This window comes from Pan troglodytes, chromosome 4 (assembly GCF_028858775.2).
Source record: "Pan troglodytes isolate AG18354 chromosome 4, NHGRI_mPanTro3-v2.0_pri, whole genome shotgun sequence".
Taxonomy (NCBI): Eukaryota; Metazoa; Chordata; class Mammalia; order Primates; family Hominidae; genus Pan; species Pan troglodytes.
Genome location: NC_072402.2, coordinates 6,094,001 through 6,115,548, shown reverse-complemented (window position 1 = coordinate 6,115,548; position 21,548 = coordinate 6,094,001). Strand labels below are relative to the sequence as shown.

The 21,548-nt window shown below is 39.1% G+C and overlaps 1 protein-coding gene across 4 annotated transcripts in view; it reads right to left on the bottom strand.

Annotated features, from left to right (window-relative positions):
* The window catches only part of ICE1 (interactor of little elongation complex ELL subunit 1), a 67,686-nt gene extending 46,563 nt beyond the window's left edge, over positions 1-21,123 (bottom strand). For all 4 annotated transcript variants that reach the window (XR_010157136.1, XM_016952925.4, XM_016952924.3 and 1 more), the window contains exons 1-6: positions 20,801-21,123; positions 7,277-7,335; positions 6,640-6,674; positions 3,839-3,857; positions 2,530-2,641; positions 508-584 (exon numbers count right to left, since the gene is read on the bottom strand). Coding sequence is in view for 3 of the 4 variants with exons in the window: in XM_016952925.4 (XP_016808414.3) it covers positions 508-584; positions 2,530-2,641; positions 3,839-3,857; positions 6,640-6,674; positions 7,277-7,335; positions 20,801-20,884 (386 nt within the window). In the remaining variant the exon portion in view is untranslated. The remainder of the gene's footprint in view (positions 1-507; positions 585-2,529; positions 2,642-3,838; positions 3,858-6,639; positions 6,675-7,276; positions 7,336-20,800) is intronic.
* Positions 21,124-21,548: the final 425 nt, after the last annotated feature.

The window sequence follows — 21,548 nt, the reverse complement described above, 5'->3', positions numbered from 1 at the left end:
ATGACTATAGTATGAACCTCAATGATCAAGGGGATGCTTCTGAACAGCCCTTTTTATGAATAGTAACAAAGATACCCATTCCACATGCTATCGGTTAAAGCACTGGCACAAAGCAAGGGGTCAGTCATTATGTTCTGACACACAGACACAAGTGAATGAGTATATAATGCATTATATACATAGACAAACACCTTTAGACACACACAGACACATGTGCATGCATATATAATGCATATACATACAGAGACAAACACCTTTATGGAGTTCTTTGTGCAGCCCTTTAACATATGAAAATTTATTTAATGTTCCTTATGACCCTTCAAAGTAGATATAACTTCCAGTTTACAGATGTGGAAACCAAGGTTGAGAGACTAACTAGTTCAAGACCATGCAGCTAATTATGGCCAAGAAATCCAAAGACTGTAAAAAAAAAACACTACCGACTTAAGAATTACGTATTTTCAAAACTGAAAACCGTATTTCTATAGTAATTTAGTAACTACTTACTGAGCATCACTCTTCAAGCATTCTTCCTTTACACGAGCATATTCCTGATGAGTATCCTGATACAACTTTAAAGAACTCTTTAAAAAAAGAAAAAAAACAGATATTGTCAAAATGAAAGTCACTGACCATTGGTCATAACTTGCTTTGCCTTTAATAAGCTATTAACCAAATAAACAGATATTAGGCAGAAAAAATAGTCACTGAATATTTTAATAGAGGTAACCAGATTCTTAATAGATGAAATATGACTAACAATATAATCAAACAAAAACTATAAAACTTAAAAACAATATACTAATTTTATTGCAATTCTAAACCTTCATAATTGGTTTAAATATCAAACAGCTAATATTTTTGCCTCAACTAATTAAAATTCAACATATCCTGAAGAAATATTAGAGCATAATAAATATGAGCTAACGGTATTGCTAGGGAAAATTTAAAACAAATCATTATACTTAATGATAACTGCGGAAAATGTGTGAACACTGATATATACACCCTAGCAGCTACTATAAAATGGGAAAGACACTGTTATTGAGAGTTCTAGCAGGGTATGATAACTATACATTTCTTTAATCTCAACAGCTCTGAGAGAGTTCTTTAATCTCAACAGTTTCATTATTCCTTTTTTACAAATGAGGAATCTCAGGGTTTGACAGGATGACTTGCTCTTCCAAAGACAGTAACTGAACAACTAATGAGGGTTATCATTAAGGTCTAACTCCAATGTTCATGCTTCTTCTCAAATATGCCTGAAAAGATTATATAACCAAATAGAGATCATTGAACACTGTGATTGTTTCTGTTTAACTTTGACAGCATAGTTATACATATAGTAAGAATTTCTATAAAGAGGAAAATAAGTATGTACTATTAAAGCACATAAGACCTCAGACAGCTACGTGTCACCACTAAAATAGCACAATTTGAGGAAGACTGAGAGGCACAAACACTACTGTGAGAAGCGCCTAGAGAGAAGAGGTTAAGAAGGGAGGATCATTCCAGGTGGCTGCCACTTGGCTCATGCAAACCACTTAAATCTATGGACTTTAATGTTTTTATCTGTAAAAGCTATGAATTCTAAGATTCATGTAGGCAGTAAACAACAATTTACATAGAAAAGTGAGTTTACAGCATTTTAAACAAACTGTTTTACTGCAACTTGACTTTGAAAAGAAGAAGAGCTTCCATGAAAAGACATATGTATTTTCATATCTGAAGTGGGCATCTTCTCCCAATGCTCCATCTCAGCTTAATAAGTATCACCCAAAAAGATCAAACATGCCCTAAAAGAAATAACCCCTAATCTGAACGCTTACTTATAAAAGCATTATTGAAAGACTCATTTTTGTGTACCTCTCACAGACAATGAGAAACCACAAGAGACTATACATGACTGCCAAAAAAAGAAATGAAAAGAGATTTTTTAAAAAGGGATCAAACAAAGCGGTTAGGGTTACAGAGGTAAAGTATACAGACATTGCTTAAAATATTGACTAGTTTATGAATTATGAGAGTAGGTTCTTTAAAGGACATCTTAACTCATACCAGAGCAGAAGCCCTACACGCTTCATTCACCACTGGGCTCTCCAAAGCTAGGCCAGAGCCACTGAAGAAATAAAATTCTCTCCTGCTCCCTCTCTCTTATGTACAACGATTCCTCTACATTTTAAAGTTTGAATTTTTGCATGTTATTTTACATTTAAGCAAAAAACAAAGGTATAAAAATCAATTAATGCAGAACACATAAAACCACACAAATTCATAGTGAGAAGCGTTTTCTGCTGACCCTCTCAAAAAGCATAAGCAACTGACACAGTATTGCAGAGCTAATAATCACTGTAAAGACTAAGCTACTAAGCAGTTAGTTCAATGTTCTCTAAAGCTAATAATACACTGAGAGTCTTGACTAGCCTTTATTTCCTTTAACACATCAAAAGCCCCCTCATCCCAATTATACCGAATAAGCTGATCCTAATTTATTGACCGTAAATCTTTACAGAAAATTATTGTTCATACCTTTTTCTCTTCTAGCTCTGCTTTTAAAGATCCCAGTTCTTCCTGACATTTCTGTAGAGGAGAAATTTTTTGAAGCATCTCTTCCACTTGGTGATGCAGATTACTATTCTCTCTAAAGACAATGAATTAACATTATTACAGAAAAGGATCTATAACGAATTATTAAATATATGTGCTTATAATTTCAGATTTTATTGCTAACTTGGAACAAAAAAAAGGATGAAAAAATCTTTTTAAATGCACTTCTCTCTACACCAACATGATCTTCACATTGCCTTTATTTCTTAGGCATAGTATTTTTTTTTCTTTTCTTTTTTTTTGTTAGTCAGGGTCTCACTCTGTCTCCTGGGCTGGAATATAATGGTTGGAGTATAGCGGCACCACCACGGCTCACTGCGGCCTCAATCTCCCAGGCTCAAGTGATCTTCCTGCCTCAGCCTCCCAAGCAGCTGGGACTACAGGTATGTGCCACCACACCTGGCTAATTTAAAAAAATTTTTTACCATTAAGTAGTACTATTTACTATTTGAGTGCCACCACAGCTGGCTAATTAAAAAAAATTTTAATAGTATAAAAATTTTACTATTAAATAGTACTATTTGCTATTAAATAGTACTATTACTATTATAATTTGGCCTCCCAAAGTGGTGGGATTATGGGCATGAGCCACTGTGGCCAGCCTAGTAATCTATTTCTGATAAAAGTCTACCAAAAAGCTCTGTGAGAAACAAGTAGATTCTTAATTTGCTGAAGAATACTTTACAGTAAAATCACTCAAACAGCCTGGCTGAGAATCCGGCTGTTCCAATCTTGAGTCCTGAGCTCATACCCATTTATTCAATTTAAGTGACAGGCAATTTTATGGCTTAGTTTATAACCACGTTTCGCCTTCTTCTGGGTGATGAATCCAATCAGAGAATGAAACATTGCCAAAATTTTATGTAGGCCTATTTTCAACTGTTTAAAGTAACAGAAGATAAACCACCACATTAAAGTGTGAACCATGTAAACAACAGTTAAATTGACAACAATAAGCTTCACTTCAATGGCAATGCAGTCAGTACAAGTTACTCAAAAGTGAAACACCCAGTTGTAATTCAAGACCTTAGTAACAAATTCATTTGAAAAATTTAATAGTAGGAGAACTTGAGTCCTATTTTATTATGAGCATCAAAGCAGCATTCTATATTATGAGTAATCCTATGTACATTTTGCTCAAAGCTGCTTAAAAATCTGCTCCAATAAATGTCTATCTCAGATCAACTACTCATATAGGTGGTATCATAAACTATGAAACAGGTTGGCTCACCTTCTTGCAAACTGCAGCTGTAAAACTTATTAAAGAAAACTCTGAGAATTTTATCTTCTGACACTTCTCTGGAGATAAAACTCACTTTACAATTATCTTTAATAATTTGTGTTCAACATATATACAAGCAAGATCATAAATACTAGAAAACTATATTCAAAATGCAATCTAAAACACAGTGGTAAGTCTTTTTACTGAGTTATTTCCATTTACCATAATAACATGTACCAAAAGTCAAAATATCTGTTTCTCTAAATACAGTTCTGTGAATAAATGCATGATCAGAATTAAAAGACAAAGCAATATGCAACTAATAGAAAATACCTTGATTTCTCGACATAGCGGAATCCCCAAATAACCTGTCCTTCATTTTTCAAATAGTGCAGAGAATAATTCCAGCAAACAAAAGTTATGTACTTACAAAAACCATATATAAGCATGCTTTGTAGAAAACAGATCATAAAATCTACAAAACTCTCATTTTTTACAATTTATATAATTTGATAACCTTATTTTACCATCTCATACTGCTAGTAAAATATTCTAAGATAGCAAAAAACAATTCCTTTATGTTTCATCTCCTAGGAATTCCTGTATTTTTATCACAATATAGGACATGTACGTTCATAAAAACGTGTGCATCCTCCATTAGAATGTAAGTTTCTGAAGGTTTCTGAAGAACAAGAACTATATTTTATTCATCCTAAATTACAGTAATCTTTGCAAAATAGGAAAGTTCAAAAAATACCTGATGAAATAAAATACATTTCTTGCCATTTAGAAAGAGGTGATAATAAAGTGGTCAGAATTACACAAAAATGAGCTGAAATACTGAATTATCATAGTGCAGTTATGGAAGAAATAACTTTCCCATCTTGAAAAAAATGGGAAAATGCACTGCTACTTTAGTAGCAAAAGGAATCAAATTATATTTTTAAAAGCCATGTTAAATCTGTGACATCGGCACTTCAAGTTGCAGAGCAAACTACTGCATATTTGAGGTACAACAAATGCATACTTGGAGCAAATGTGAAACATATTTTTTTAAAGGTATGTATCTATCTGTAGCTGACAATGAAGCCAAATATCATATTACAGAATGAACTTCTGAAATCCAGGAATAATCAAAAGTTTTATCCGTTAATAAAGGATTCTGATAATTTTTGTTTTAAAATTTTTCTGGCCAACCTTTAGAAAAGTAAAACAATTATTTCTCTGCTAGGTTACATGTATAAGTTAACTCAAAGAGTGTGCATATTTTTTCCAAGAATGATACAATGAACACATACTCTCCTAATACTGGAACTGCCCATCTACTTCCCTATTTAGCCTTCTAAAAGTTGTGATAATTGTTTCCATACACCTTTCACTAACAATTGAAGATATCATTTCTGCCATAATATGCCCGTATAGTTAAATGGACTGATGGTTTTAACAGATGAGGCACATAAGAAGATTTCCAATGACCTTTATTTTTGAATGTAAAAATTCAGACAGTAAAAATAAATCTAAAGGATATCTCTTAATTTTACGATTTTCACAGAAATTAGAAATGATGATATGGTCTGGCTGTGTCCCCACCCAAAATCTCATCTTGAATTGTAAACCAAGTTGTGATTCCCAGGTGCTGGGGTGGAACCTTGTGGGAGGTGATCAGATCACGGGGGCAGTCCCCCCGTGCTGTTCTCCTGATAATGAGTGAGTTCCCACGAGATCTGATAGTTTTATAAGGGGCTTTTCCCCGCTTCGCTCTGCACTTCTCTCTCCTGCTACCATGTGAAGGATGTGTTTGCTTCCCCTTCTGCCATGATTATAAGTTTCCTGGGGCCTCCCAGCCATGCAGAACTCTGAGTCAATTAAACCTCTTTCCTTTATACATTACCCAGTCTCGGGTAGTCCTTTATAGCAGCGTGAGAATCAACTAGTACAGACGGTACCAACACAAATAAATAACTGATGATGACATGTAAGTTCAGGTATGACATAAATAATATTGAAGCAGGCCTCAAGTTATTGCCAAAGCTGAACAGCTGAATCTGTCCTGACATCGAACGTGAAGCTAAATTTCAGGGACTCCCTAAAGGAGTACGTATGTTTACTTTTATGAGAGAAACTTTAAGTTTTTACAGGAGAGATTTAAATCAAGGTATTACCACAGCAAGACATGGAAGGATCAATTACACACATCTTTTTCCCACTGCTAAAAAAATAGCCGACCAGATACTAACTCCACAACCGAGCTCATTAAATGGCTATCGAACAAATGGTGACTGTAAGGCCAAGAATTGTCTTCTGACTGCCCAACAGCATTCATGAATATACAGCAACACTATTTCTATGATTTTGGAGATATATATATACACACACATTTCCCTGTAAATCACAAAAATAATTAATGAAAGTCAATTGCCCAACATTTTGAATTTCCCATACTGTACTTCTTGCAGATTCAAAAATAACATTCAGCAAGTATCACATTCAGTTTCACATTATTCGTAAACCTAAAAAACATGCCACATCCTCAGTACAAATTAAGAGAAACCCACCCACTAAAAAGCTTATGAGACGTTAAGAAAATCACAATCAACAAGAAAAGTAATCTCATTTTTAAAACTCATCATTAAACATGGATTAAGAATAAAAGGACTGTCTGTTTACTGTGCTTGTGAGACATGCTCCCTACTGAAGCCTGTTAAGTACTATCTTCCAAAAGGCCTATGAGGAACAATTCTCACATCTCTTTCAGGAATTAAACATAAGTTAGTTCCAAAACTCAACAGAAAAAGCCAGTAAAAGGATATCATCACATTTCTTCTGATATTCTGTTAACAAATTACTGCAAAAAAGAAAAGAAAAATTAGGTTACTTTTTAATTTAGAAAATATACTATGTTAAAATTTTGTTTCAATCCATGCAAGGCACCCTCTAGACTTCCTAGATTTCCTGAAACAAATGCATGCTAAATTAATGACCATATCACCTTAAATTTCTCAAAAGAATCACGTTGATATATAAGCCTTTTATTTAGAAACCTTTAGATCTGAGTAGTATCTTGGCTCATACATTCATGAGACTATTACAAAGCTGAAAACAAAAAAATAGGAAATCTCACACCATGGCTATAAAATACTGTTAAGAGGTTTGAGGTCCAGCAGTAAAGCTAAGAAGGCTTTGAAGATAGAAAACAGATTTTTTAAGAAGTCCAGTTTGGTAAAAACAACTTCCTACTAACCCATGAGCTTTGTTTTAAAGGCCTGTGAACCTGTAACAAAAGGTTCAAGTCCCAAAGCTCATGGGGAATTATAATCAGTACCATGCAGGCCTCCAAAGGAGAAACTCTAGCGTTCATTCCAGCCCTGGGGGCCTAAAAGCACCGCCTGCTTCAGCCAGTTTGTCAGGTTTACAAAGTTCTGCCAAACAACATGCAAATATACTTACTCTGTATTGATAATTTTTTGTTTCAAGGTAATTAATGCTTCAACATATTCATTCAAATTCTGAAAGAAAAAAAGCCACAGTCAGCTTTTTTATCAATTACTTTAAATATAATTATTGTCTGTAACATTATCATAAGAATTTTAATAATTACATAAACACAGAAATGTTAATGCATTATTTATATTGTGTAGAGCACAATCTGAGCCCATGGTGCCTCTCTCCAAACCTGTTTATCTGAATGATAGTACTCCTTTAACAGCAAGGTAGTTAGTTGTAAATATGCTTTTACTGTGTGCAATTAGTCACAGAGCTCAATAAATATTAACTATTTTTAGTTTGCTATTAATCATCAATCTTTACCCTGCATTGTTTCTGAGAGGATTTAAGGCTACCCCAAAAGACACATAAATCATAAAAAATAACAACAAAAAAGAAACCATGGGGGAGATGAATAGAAATATTAAAATGGACTAAGATTAAGTGAAAAAATATATAAGGATCTAGGCCGGGTGGGGTGACTCATGCCTATAATCCCAGCACTTTGGGAGGCTGAGGCGGATTACCTGAGGTCAGGAGTTCAAGACCAGCCTGACCAACATGGTGAAACCCTGTCTCTACTAAAAATACAAAATTTAGCCAGCTGTGTTGGTGGGCACCTGTAATCCTAGCTACTCAGGAGGCTGAGGCAGGAGAATCACTTGAACCTGAGAGGCGGAGGTTGCAGTGAGCCGAGATCGTGCCATTGCACTCCAGTGACAGAGTGAGATTCCATCTCGGAAAAAAACAAAACAAAACAAAACAAAACAAAAACACAAATTTGGCTCTAAATTACTGCTATCAACCCAAAAGGAAAAACATCCTTAGTTACACTGTTGAAATGTTCCTAAGATTTTAAAATGAGCTAATTTTTTCTTTTCATTAACTTCTTTCCTTTAATGTCTCCTTTTTCCATCATAAATACTTCAGAAATAAGGACTTACTTTTTCCATCACTAAATACTTCAGAAATAAGGACTTACTTTTAAACATAACCACAATAGCCCTTCACAAGTAATAATTACACCAAGTAATAATTTGAAATTATCCAAACTATGTTCAATTTTCACTGATTATCCCAATAGTTTTCCAGATAATCCAAATGATTTTGATAGTTACAGTAATATTTCCCTTTATGATAATGTCTGCCTTTTCTTCTCAGTTATGTTACATATCTGTTAAAACATCTACACAAAATAAAGTCAAATGCATAGTTTCTCTTGTAATCTCACCATCTGTCAAAAATCACTCAGCGTGTTTTTAACTTTCAACTTTCAGAACTGCCACCACATATATAAAATATATTTTTGGATGTACTCCATCTATCAAATTGTTGTTGAGGGAGGTTTAGGTCCTTTTCCAGTCTTTACAGACAGCACGCCATGAATTTCCTTGCCCATTCCTTTGTCAAACAGTTCTATTTTTCCTGAGAATAAAGCCCAAATGCTGGTACTGCTGGACCAGACTTACGCATTTCAGAGGTTTACACTGAAAAAGGTAAAGGATATAAACTGTCAATTCACAGATTAAGAATTTGGAATAGTCAATAGACATTTTTTAAAAAACATATTCCACCTTTTTCATATCAGGAAATGCAAAACTAAAATAACAAAAATTTACTTTTCATCCACTAGGCTAGACTGAAATAAACATGTTGGTAAGGATGTAAGGAAAATAAAATTCATACTCTGGGTGGTAGCACTTGAAGAGCATTTTGGCAGCACATAATGAAATCAAAACACACACAGTGATAATTTTTTCTATTTTTCCTCTATGCATTCCTGAAGGATGTTTTCTACATCCTGGTTAGCTTTTACACCCAAGCTTAATTTGTTTTTACCACTAGCATAAGTACTATCTTTACGTTGCTGTTTTTGCTATATTACATTTCCTAATTGGTTCTTTAGGGTATGCAAAAATATTACTAATTTTTGTTTGTTGATTACAGTAAGACCAGCTCATTTTACAACAATGTCACTTATAAACATACACACAAAAGATCTAAATAAAATATATGCAAAGTAAATCCAGCAGTGAATAAATTATCTGCAGATTCTCTTGGGTGTGTTATGTGAATAGTTGTAACATTCACTGATAATTTTATCCTACCTTTACTCATGCCTACATTTGATTTGCCCTCCTTCCTGAACTGACTAAGGCTTCAGCACAATATTGAATAGTAAGGGTAATAACAGGTGTCTTTGTCTTAAAAGTTGGAATTAGTTAATTACATTTGCTCTGTTCCAGGTTATTGGTTGATATCCTTTAATCATGTTATGAAACTTCTACACACAGTCTGCTAAAAGATTTTCATGTATAGGTATCCATCTTCATCAAATAAATTTCTGTATCTATTTAGTTTGAATATGTATTTTTCTCCCTTTATTTATTAATTTCAGTGAACTACAATAGATTTTCTAATGATAAAGCAGCCTTACATTCCTGGGGATAAAAGTAATTGAATACTATGTTAACACTATTTAAACACACTGAGGATTCAATTCCCCAATATCCTACTTAGGTTTTTTTTTTTTTCATCTATGTTCATAAGTGATATGCCTATACCATTTTTGCACTAAAATTACTAGGATGCCTTTCCCTTGCTAAAAACTGTAAGGAGAGAGTAAACTAGGAACACCTCTCATGCATGAATAACACTTTGCTAGGTACAGAATTGTTGGGTCACCATCTGTTAAGCGTTAAATCATGATCTGTCCCACAAAAGACATGCTTAAGTCCTAACTCCCAGTATTTTAGAATGACCTTATTTAGAAACAGGGTCTTTACAGATATGATCAGGTTAAGATGAGGTCACACTGGACCAGAGTGGGCCCTAATCCAGATTTCTGGGCAGAGAGGGTGGATGCATGCATTTGCTTTTATTTCCCTCCCTAAAACCAGCTAAAAATACAGTCAAAATTTTTTTTTTTCAAAAGGCAAAACCAACAAGGATGACAAGAGGATAAAAGACAAACAGAAACTGGAAAGCAGACTCAAGAGTACTGATTTAGCACCCAAGAAAGCCAGCAGTGGGGAAAAGTGAGAACCAGCTCCATTTATACTGCAAAACTTCAACAAGCTTGAGAATCAGTAACATGGATTCTTTTGAGAAGGTGAAGGGGAATGGAACTAAAACAAGCACTAGTTGCAAACTTTCTCATAAGCATTTAATCCCAATCCCCAACCATCCACCATGCCTCAGAGAAATCACTCCTCCCCCACCCAGCAGAAAGGTTTGCTTTTTGAAGGTCTCTGTAATACCAGGGACCCTTGGGGCAGGTGTACTATGTCAAAAGCATAAAGATTAAATAAACCTAAGCACAGTGGTCTAAGACTGGCTGCCTGTCTCTCTTCATTAGGCTTCCAAACAGTGTAGTCCTTCTGTCTTCCAGGAAGAAGAAGGGAAATACCTTCTTACAGATAACATCTAAAGGTAATGACACTAGACATTCTTCAATCAATAAATGGCCCAACCAGACTGTCCTGCCTTGACACTCAGGGTCCAGAAGCCCCACATCCTCAGTGTATCCGCTACTCGCTCTTTGCAAGGACTTCCAAACATGAGACAGACCTGCAGTGTGAAAGAGGCTAAAACAAGCAAAAGCAACCTGAAGTAAACAAAAACTGAAAAGAAAACTTAAAAGATGTTTATTAATAGGATGAGATAAATAATATTATATTTGCGAAACAAGTTATTTTTGAAAGGAATATTCAGAGCTCTTAAAATTGAAAAAACTTAAAAATTAAAAATGAACACTCTAGAATAACTAAAATTAAAAGACAGACAATAGCAAGTGTTGATGATGATGTGGAGAAACTGAATACATTCCTCATACATTGCTGGTGGGAATATAAAATGGGGCAGCTGCTGTGGAAACTAGTTTTGCAGTTCCTCAAAATGTTAAATAGTTACCCAACGATCCAACAGTCCCATTCCTAGGTATGAACTGAAAATAGAGTCCACGGCAAACTTACACACTGATATTTATAGCAGCACTATTTCAAACTAGCCAAAAAGTGAACATAAATTAAATGTCCATCAAAGGATGAACTGATTCACAAAATGTCACATACCCATACAACAGGAATTATTTGACAATGAAAATGAATGAATGATACATGCTACAACATGGACCAACCTTGAAACATTATGCTAAGTGAAAAAAGCCAGTTACAAAAGTCCACGTGTATTCTAGAGTCCATTCATATGAATTTTCCTTAACAGAGCCAAAAGTAATCCAGTGGCTGCCAGAGACTGGAGGAAGAGTACACAGACAGGAAATGACTAGTAACTAGTATAGGGTTTCTTTGGGGAAGGTGGAGGATGAAAATGTTTTAGGACTATGTAGTGGTGATGTCTGCACAACTCTGTGAATTGAATTGAATTGTATACAATAAAAGGCAGAATTTTATATGTAAATTATATTTCAATAATGCTGTTACAGCTAACAAAGACTCAAAATATTTGACCATAAAGTTAAAAAAAAGGACGCAGAAAATAAAAACCCAGACACAAGAAGGAAGGAAAATAAATAAAAACAAATAGGGTATCAACACAAGAGGCCCCACATACCCAACAATAAGAGTTCCACATAAAGAATAAGGCGAAGATGGAGACCTAATTAAAAAAAAATACTGGTATTGAAGAAAAGTTCCCAGAAGCAAATCTAGAAATTTCTAATTGAAAGGGCCTGGAATATGGACTTCAACAGGATTCAAACCATGAAACAAGAACACAAATTTCAGACCACTGGAGACAAAGCAAAGACCCTACAAGAATCCCAAGAGCAAAATAAAAGGCATCAAGTGATACACAAAGAATCGGGGATAGAATGGCTTCAGACTTCAACACCAACACGAAAAATTAGACCTAGAAAGCAAGCCTTCGAAATGGCAAAGGGCAAGTAATTCCAAGATAAAATTCTACACAATAAATATTTTCAAATCTGCAAAGTCTCTACAAACTTACTTCCCAGACATCCTTTCTCAGGGGGGTACTGAAAGATGTGAACATGGTCCTTCAGAATGGAGATGGGGGTGAAGAGAGCCCTCAGAATGCTGCTGTGTACCAGATGAGAGTAGGCCCCAAAGCTCAAAGGGAGAAGAAAATGAAAGACTGAAAACATTTGAGTATTTATACCAAACTGGCAGAGACTTGCAAGGGAATGCAGTTATTTTTGGACATGCATTTAAACTATTATTTTTTCTAAAATAAAAGTGATTCTTCCTCTTTTTTCTCCCATTCTCTTTTGAGTTCTTTGGTACCCTAGCTCATCTTTCCCATGCTTCCAGATGTCATTTTGAGTTGCCAAGTACTTAGGCAGAGACCCCGAAGAAACCTCAGGCTCCAGAGTCACAGAGTCAGATTCACATTCCTATTCCACCCCCACTTTCTGCTAAGTGACCTTGGGCAAATTTATTTCACTTTCCCCTGCCTCGAAACTATTTCATCAGTTTTACAGATGGAGAAACTGAAGCACAAAGAGTTTAAATAACTGGCATACTATCAGGATTAAATAAGATGCACCATATAAAGTGTTCAATCCAGTCCCTGGCATAGCAGTAAGCACTCACTAGTATCTTCAGGATGAAAAATTGAATTAAAGATACAATCATTATCAGGGAAAACAAGAAACCATGCAGAAAACACCACAGCTTAGCTTCAAATAACAGTCCTAATAATGTCAACTTCAAATACTGATCTAACTCAAATCATAACTGTACTGAACAAATGGAGAAAGAAGAGATATGCTTAGGCATGGTGGAGTAGGGGGCAGTAAGAGAGCTGAATCCTCACCTCCCAAAGTCAGCAATGAGTCTACTATTTAACAACAGGAAAGTTCATTGTAAAATACACAGTGGAAGCAATTAAAAATGGTTCTGTCTTGGAAAGCAGGGATGAGTGGGGCTGGGGGCTGCTGACTTGTTGTCTTAACAACTCTTGTATATCTGTCTAGCTGCCTTTTTATATTTAACTGTGATTACACAAAAAACAAGATCACAAAACAGTATAATGAGAAAACAAAAGATTTCTCAGTTATCCGATAGCATTCTAGTCTCTGACTAACATTATTTCCCAAGGCCCTGCTGCATATCAGCTCAAATTTGGTCAGATACTGTATTATCTGTGGTCAATATTGTAATACTCTGATAAAACGTTTTTTTCCCTCCAATCAGATTCAGATGTCATTTATGTTGGCTGAAACCAAGGCCTCTAAATAATGAACCTCGCAATTGTGAAAGTGAGCAGGGTGTGCCTGGGTGAAGGGCGCTCAGGCTCCTCTGACCCACATTCATTCCTGCACAGGTCCAGCTGCTATGGAAGAAGTGAGGTTCAAGGTGTTCTTCCTCTCCAGGAGATACTAAGGGTTGTTTCCTTGATTATCGCTTTCTCTTAGCAGCCCTGCTCTCCTCTTCTAGAGCTTCTATTATATAGTCTATTGGAAAGTTCAGGCTGATTTTCAATTCTCCCCTCTTTTCTCTCATAGCTACCATCTTTTGTTTTTCTTTGCCTTCTGGGTGATTTCTTAAGCTATACTTATTCACTAACACAATTTCCAGAGCGGCCCACTCTCTTACTCAAGACTTTTTGTTTCCCATTTACTTCTCCCCTCTAGCAGACAATTTTAACTTTATCCATACAATACCCTCCTGAATTGTCACTGTGAATGTTGATGCCCATGCTTCCTTCCTTTCTTGGGGAAGTAGAATCACACCTGGCTGAGCACACAGGGCAAGGAGCAAGCTAGCAGGCCTACCAGCTGAGAGGACATGACAGAAGACATGGCCAGTGTAGCCAGGAAAATGGTTATGCTAAGGTAGTAAGTATATAGATAATATAGCAAACAAATAAATACAGATGATAATGGGATATGTAGTCTGCTCAAACAAATCAGTAAATATGTAAGAGAAGACAGTTTCTTAACTTCAGCACTACTGACATCCTGGGCTAGAAGGAAGACAGGATGTTCGGCAGAATCCCTGGCCTCTACCAGCTGGCTGTAGCACTCCCCAAGCCCCAAGGTGCGTGTGCAGCAAACAATTAACACAGCAGGCCTGAGAACACGATCCTTAGCAAGACCTGCTTGCAAGGCGGGCCATTGGCTGTCACCTGGGGACTCGGATTTCTGGAGAGTTCCTTCCCATCATTCCCCAAACTGATGAAAATGGCTCATCATGTATGGTTTATGCTCAAAACCTGCTTTCCTTGTGGGAGTCTGGAATCTTGGGGCTTGCTAGGCAGAAGGTGCCTACAAGACCAGCCCCCAGTAAAAAAAACTCAGGCACTAGGTCCCTAATGAGATTCCCCGGCAGATAACACTTCACAAGTACTGTTACAACACGATACTGGAGCAATTAGGCATGTGCTGTGTGACTCCACTGGGAAACACTCTCAGAAGCTTGTGCCTGGTTTCCCCAGACTTTGCCCCATATGCCTTTTCCCTTTACTGACTTCACTCTGTATGCTTTCCCTGTAAGAAACCACAGCCATGAGTATAACTATATGCTAAGTCCTATGAGTACTGAACATGAGCGTGGTCTTAGGGACTCCAACACTGACAATCAAAAATGTCTTCAGAAGTAGTAAAACGTTCGCTGAGGAATGCAAGGCTCTGCTGTTTAAACTTTCACAAACATGAAAGACAAAGACTAAATGAAGGAGGCTGAAGAGACATTACAATAAAATATAACACATAAGTCCTGACATGACTTTGAGTAAGAAAGCAAAAAGCCACTCCCAGGCCAGCAAGCAAAATCTGAATAGGTCTACAGCTGCACCAATGTTACTATTCTGATTTGGAGGGGTGTAGGATAATTATGTTGGAAAACGTTCATATCTGGAGGAAGTATATCCTGGAACATGTACAGGAGACAAACTGTATGTGTGCAGACAATGATGAAGCAAATGCAATAACATGTTAACAATTTGTGAATTTGAGAACATCAGGGTTATTTGTATTATTGTGGCAACTTTCTTGTAAGTCTGAAATTATTTCAAAATAAATTATTTTTAAAAATCACACTACTCACATTTATTGCTTTGCTGGGAGAGATCTGGCTAATTGTTCAGCATGACTCCTCTCTGATAAACCACTTATTCCTGGTGTGCTTGCTGTTTACTAACTGCTCTTATTTAAAATCAAAGCCTACGCTGATATCTAGCAGAGATGAGTGTGTCTTCTCACCTGTTAGAACTTCTGGCACAGCGTGGACTGGAACAGGGCAACAAGGCAGGAATGTCCACCTCTCTCTAACTGTGCCCCAACCACACCCACCCACCAAAACCAAGCAGAGTGGCTTCTGGGTGCTGGGAAGGCAAACCCCAGTCTCTCCAGCCCCACCTCAGTTATCCCCACCTTTACTCTGTGCTTCATCTATCGTCAACTACTTTCTCCCCTCCAGGCCTTGGCACAACTTCTTCTGTCTACAACACTCTCCCTCCATCTTTTCCCTCTTAGTTAACTGCAAATCATCTTTCAGACCTCAATTTAGATTCACTTTTATGAAGCCTTCAGAGAGGTGGCACAATTCCTATATAGCTGTCCCGCCTACATGCTTCCAGAGTACCTCATATGTCCCTTACCATAATATTTACATTATACCTATACTGTAGTTGCTTTTCTACTTAACTGTAACCTCAACAAGAATGAGCTCCATGCCTCTTCTGTTCATCATTGTATTCTGAAACACAGGATAGCATCATATATACATCGACGCTCAATAAATGTGTTTGGTAAATGAATGAATTACAATTTTGTGAGCATTCCCTGTAAAAGAACCATTTCTAAATCAATAGGTCTGGAATAAAATGTTTCAAGTTCCAAACGATGCCATTAAAATCACTAGCGATTATCAATGGGAGTCCAGCACAAGTTTATGGACAGGCTCAAATCTGTTCCAAGGACAACCATACATCAAACTCACTGAATCTAATCTAGATACATGAGATGAACAATATAATCATGTGTTTCAAACTCTCATCTGGATCCCCAGGAGAATCCAATTGTTTTGCACTGCAGTGAAGTCAGCAAATATGGGCCTCTCCTTCATCAGAATAAAGAGACTATGTCAGCTTCACTAGCTTGACTTAAACACACATAACTTAAGACTTTACTTAACCATACATAATACATAATATCACTAGAGTGAGGACCCACACTGTTATATCTGACTGCCAAAGTTCTGCAACCCAGAACTTTGGGCATTGGGCTATGGGCATTGGGCTATGGATCAGCAATGAACTACTGTAATCAATGAGAGTAACAAAACAGATATGAAGTGATTTGTGAGACTATGAGCAAAAGACACAGAAAACGTAGTCAATCTGCACACTTCTGAATCAAATAATGATCTCTGCAAAGGTACTGTTATCTCTTCAACAACTAAATAAAAAAAGGACAGGGAGGATTAAGAAATGAAAGGAAGATTTTCAGTGCAAGCAAACCACTATTCAAGACAGAGAGGCAAGTTAGCCTAACATTACAGTTCAGAATGAAGTCACAACACCAATATGGTTGCCTACCATTGGAAAGACTGACTCCTATGTTACACTTGTGAATTCTCTGCATGATCAAAAAGTTAAAACTATAGCACAGAATATCTTCTCTCTGCACCTCTTTAGTTTCTCTCTCACATGGAAGTTTAATTGAAATATGGAACTTCATGTAGTTATAATACACGCAGAAAATTATTTCCAAAAAGCGGTTATCTACTAATTGACCAAAAGAATTGCTTTTCCTTAATTCTCATTCTTTCCGATCTTGGTTCCCTCTGGAACTCTTGATTCCCTCTGGGACGCACTCCCTGTTTAACCCTCTAACACACTTTATCTGTTTCTCCTTTCCTCACCATTCCATGTTCCCCTTCATCAAAGGCCACACATCAGCTAGTTGGTTTTCCATCACTGACTCTAATGATAGCATGTAGTCCCATGAATTGGCCTCATGGTTTCAAAGATTCCTTTAAATGACACAACATAATGTCCCATTTTCCTATCCTCACACCTCCCTTCTGTCAAATAAGCTTTTTTTTTTTTTTTTTTTTTTTTGAGACGGAGTCTTGCTCTGTCACCCAGGCTGGAGTGCAGTGGTGGCACCATCTCGGCTCACTGCAATCTCAGCCTCCCAGGTTCAAGCAATTCTCCTGCCTCAGCCTCCTGAGTAGCTGGGATTACAGGCGCATGCCACCATGCCCGGCTAATTTTTGTATTTTTCGTAGAGACGGGGTTTCACCATCTTGGCCAAGCTGTTCTTGAACTCCTGACCTCGTGATCCACTGCCTTGGCCTCCCAAAGTGTTGGGATTACAGGCGTGAGCCACCGCTCCCAGCCCAGATAAAATTCTTACACTGAACACAGTGCACATCTAACCTGGCCTGCTATTTCCTTGAGGGATATTAGGGCACCTTGGAAGCACTGTGTTCCACAAACATTAAATCTGAAAATGGCTGAACACTCCTAGTTCTGACGTCATTCCAACTTCAGTCCCTTCCACCTTGCTTTCCTCTTCCTCCTGTATCTACCACAGTTCTCACGGTCATTTGAGTTTTAAATCTTGGGACCTTCCATTTCCTGACATGAGACCTGCCCATTCTTTACACTGTCTCATATTCAGAACCTTTTTCTTCTTTATTCCCCTTCCCAGGAACCTTCAATTACTTCAGACTTTTGTTATCACTATTATGTATTAGTAAAATAATTTACCATACCTAGTTGCACCCCCTCCAATCCATCCTGCATACCACCGTTACTTCTACTACAAGCACTGTCCTAATGTAACTGTGCAAAAACCTTCACCATCCCATAACACTGACAGAAATAAGTACAAGAATTTATGATGGTTACCATTCAAGGTTCTCTATAAACTGCCAGGAACCTATTTTTCTAGACTCACTTTGCACAACTACAGAATTCCTCCAGAGACTCTACTCATAACTTTCCCCTAAAAAGGTAATCCAATTCCAGGCCACAGAAAATCCAAATGCAATAGTGTCCTGACCTAGAGAAGAACTCTGTAAACTAAGGCCCTACTCCAGTGTTTATAATGTTTCAATGGAACACAGGCATACTCATTTCTTTGTGAATTGTCTACAGCTGCTTTCACATGAAAATGGCACAGCTGAGCAGTTCTGAGCAAGTCCCCAAAGCCTAAATACTTGTGATCTTGCTCCTTACAGAAAAAGTTTGCAGACCCCTGGATCTAGGATTACTCTTATTGATGTTTTGAGAACCCACAGCAGGAAATGTGGCAAGGGTAGAAGGAAGGAGATTCAATCTCTAGGCCATACATTAGAGTAGTTCACACAACGGTGGAAGCAGTGGAGATGTTGAAAAGTGCGTGAATAATGAAGGCAGAGCGGACACAATCTGATAAACTGGATACAGGTTATGAGAAAACAAGAGCTGCACCAAGGATGCCATCTAGTTTCTGGCCTAAGCAACCAGAAGGATACAGTTGCTAAATTTAACCATAACAGATCCATGACTGAAAAGCACAGTTCACATCAGTAGTTCTTCTGCACAAAAGCCTCCAATGACTCACCATTTCCATCGCCCAAACCCCAACAATGGTCTACAGGAGCCCACACAATCAGGCCCTCCTCCTACCTTCCTGACTCCCAGCATTCACTCCGCTCCAGCTTCACTGGCCTTCTTGCTCTTCCCAAGCACACCAAGCCAGCTCCTGCTACAGTTCTTCACATCTGATGTTTCCACTGTAGGAGAGACTTTTCTTCCAAGATTTCTACAGAGCTTATTATTCTCTCACCTTTGCTCCAATATAAACGTTCCAGGACTCCCTACTTAAATTCCAACAGCCACTGGCCTAGTCCTCACCCATTCATTCCCTCCCCATCTCTGTTCAATTCATCAACAACGTTTTCATTACCCTCTAACATAACTCATTTGTTTCATTTATCCTGCCACCCTCCTAGAATGGAAGCTCCAAGAGATCAAGAATTTTTGTCTTTTTCTCCCCTAATGCCATAATTGCAATGTCTAAAATACGGCAGGTGATCAATAAATGTTTGCTGAGTGAATTGGCTCGAATAATAAATACAATGTATTAAAGATTCGGGAGAACTCCAATCACGTTCCTGGGGTGGTGGTGGCGGGGGGCGTTACAAGATACCTATACAATGCAGCTCAGTGAAGGCAATGATCTATTAGTTCTCCTTCTACTCACAAAAGCAGCACATTTCCTTCCTCCCCTTCCTTCAACACTTAAAATGTTTGCAATCAGTTCACAGATATTGCACTTAAAATGCAAACCAAGTTTCTCGGCATGGCCTACCTAGCCTGCACTCCCGTCTGGTCTCATCAACCATCTTCCGTGTGCACTATGCTCATGCCAACCATACCATGTTCTGCTCATCAAAGACACCCTGCTCCTTCTCACCAAAGGAACCTTTCCACCTGTTAATCCCTCTATCCAGAAAGCTCTTCCTACATCTCTTCTGACAGCCCGATCCTTCTCATTATTCAAATATCTGAAAGTTACTGACTCAAAAATTCCCTAGCTGACTACTCTAGCTAAGAGACAAGACCAATATTCCAACATCCTCCTTTATTTTCTAACATCTAAAATCTTCTGAGGCCTTATTCACACATATGCATCTTACTTACGAGAGATCCTATTTTGTTCACCACAATGTCTGTAGTTCCTAGAACACTAGGCAGAGTAGGTAATGAGGTGCTGGTGAGTTCCGTTTTATCACTGAAACCGCGATAGTAGGAAGTTAAAAGAGACCCCCGACATCAGGCAGCTAGGAGAGTCGTGGGAAATGAGGGGCACTATTGCCCAAGTACCACCCCATAAGATCTGGAGCCATACTCTAGCAATTCTCCCTTATGTCACTCTAAAGAAGAGCCCACGCCGCTGTTAGAAACCTCCAGTCTCTGCATGCCTTTAATAAACTACTTTTATCAAACAACTGACAAGCTACTTGACCAATTACGTGGCTTGCTTTTTAAAAAATTAGCCTCGGGATGGCACATCTGCTATAAGCTGAAATGCCTCCCTAGACTCTTCGAGTCTAACGACTCAGACAACCCACATGTCACGTAAGATTCTGCCTCCAAACAACAAATACTCAGGATGGGCCAGAAGACCAAAGCGTTATCCTCAGGGAGATAACTGCCCTCGGCGTTTCACCTGTCCCTCACTGACCTACGGAGTCTGCCCTAGGGAGCTCCGAGGCCGGGTAGGGAAGGTGGGGGGCCCTCAAAACCTCGCTCACTCCACCCCCACCGTTACACCAGCGCATTCCAGTCAATGAACTCTGGGTTTCAAGCTTAAATAAAGCAAAGAAAGCCGTCCCCAAAACTCATGTAGGAAAAAGAGAGCAGAGAGACGAGCGAGCAAGAACTACGGTTGGGAAGGGAGAGCAGCGCACTGAGGCACAGCCCGCGCGGCCGGACCCCACATCCCTGCGCTCCCGGCCGGCCAAGCAGAGTCGCCCCCCGCGCCCGCGGCCCCGGGAGGTGCCGCACCTGCTGCAGAGAGGCGCAGCCCTGACATCGCGACAGGTCCGCCGCCGTCCCGGGCGCCGCCGAATGGGTCTCGCCCGGCATCATGGTGCCGCCGCCGGGCCCGGTGGGCACGCACGCCTCAGGGGCCCGCGGCGTCGGCCCCGTCCTGTCTCTGCTGATGCCGCCGGGGCCGCCGCCTGCCAGGCCGCTTCCCGCCAGGTCCGGGCGGGTCCATCCGTGCACAGAGGTCCCCGTGGGGCTAGCAAAAGGCTCTCCGAGCCAGAGCTGCCTCAGGCACTAAAAAGAAACGCTACCCGGCGCGGCCCCCGAGCGCGACGCAGTCCAGTCAGGGCCCCGCCCCGCCCTGGCTCGCCCCGCCCCTCCCCTGGGCGCGGGGCTGCCTAAGGCGCTGCCTGAGCAACACCGGGAGAGGAGCTGTGCTATGCGGCGGGGGAGAGGCCCACAGAGGAGCAGCCAATAGGAGTAGAGGGATCGAAGGTGCATTCCTTCCACTGTTAAGGGTCGATCCTTTATTGCCACCTTGCTGTACGACAGGCTTTCCATAGACACCTAAAGGCCTCCGCTATGTGGGCGGTGACCCGCCCGTGACGTAAGCTCCAGACGCCTGAGAAGTGGAAGGACCCGGCGTCCAGGACAGGAAAGTGCGTGATTTACAGCTAGAGGGGTAGGCGCTGTCCCGGAGCCCGTCCTGGGCCAGGGAGCAGGAGAGGGAGGGACTACAGTTCCCGACGCGCTGCGGGGCGGGCGG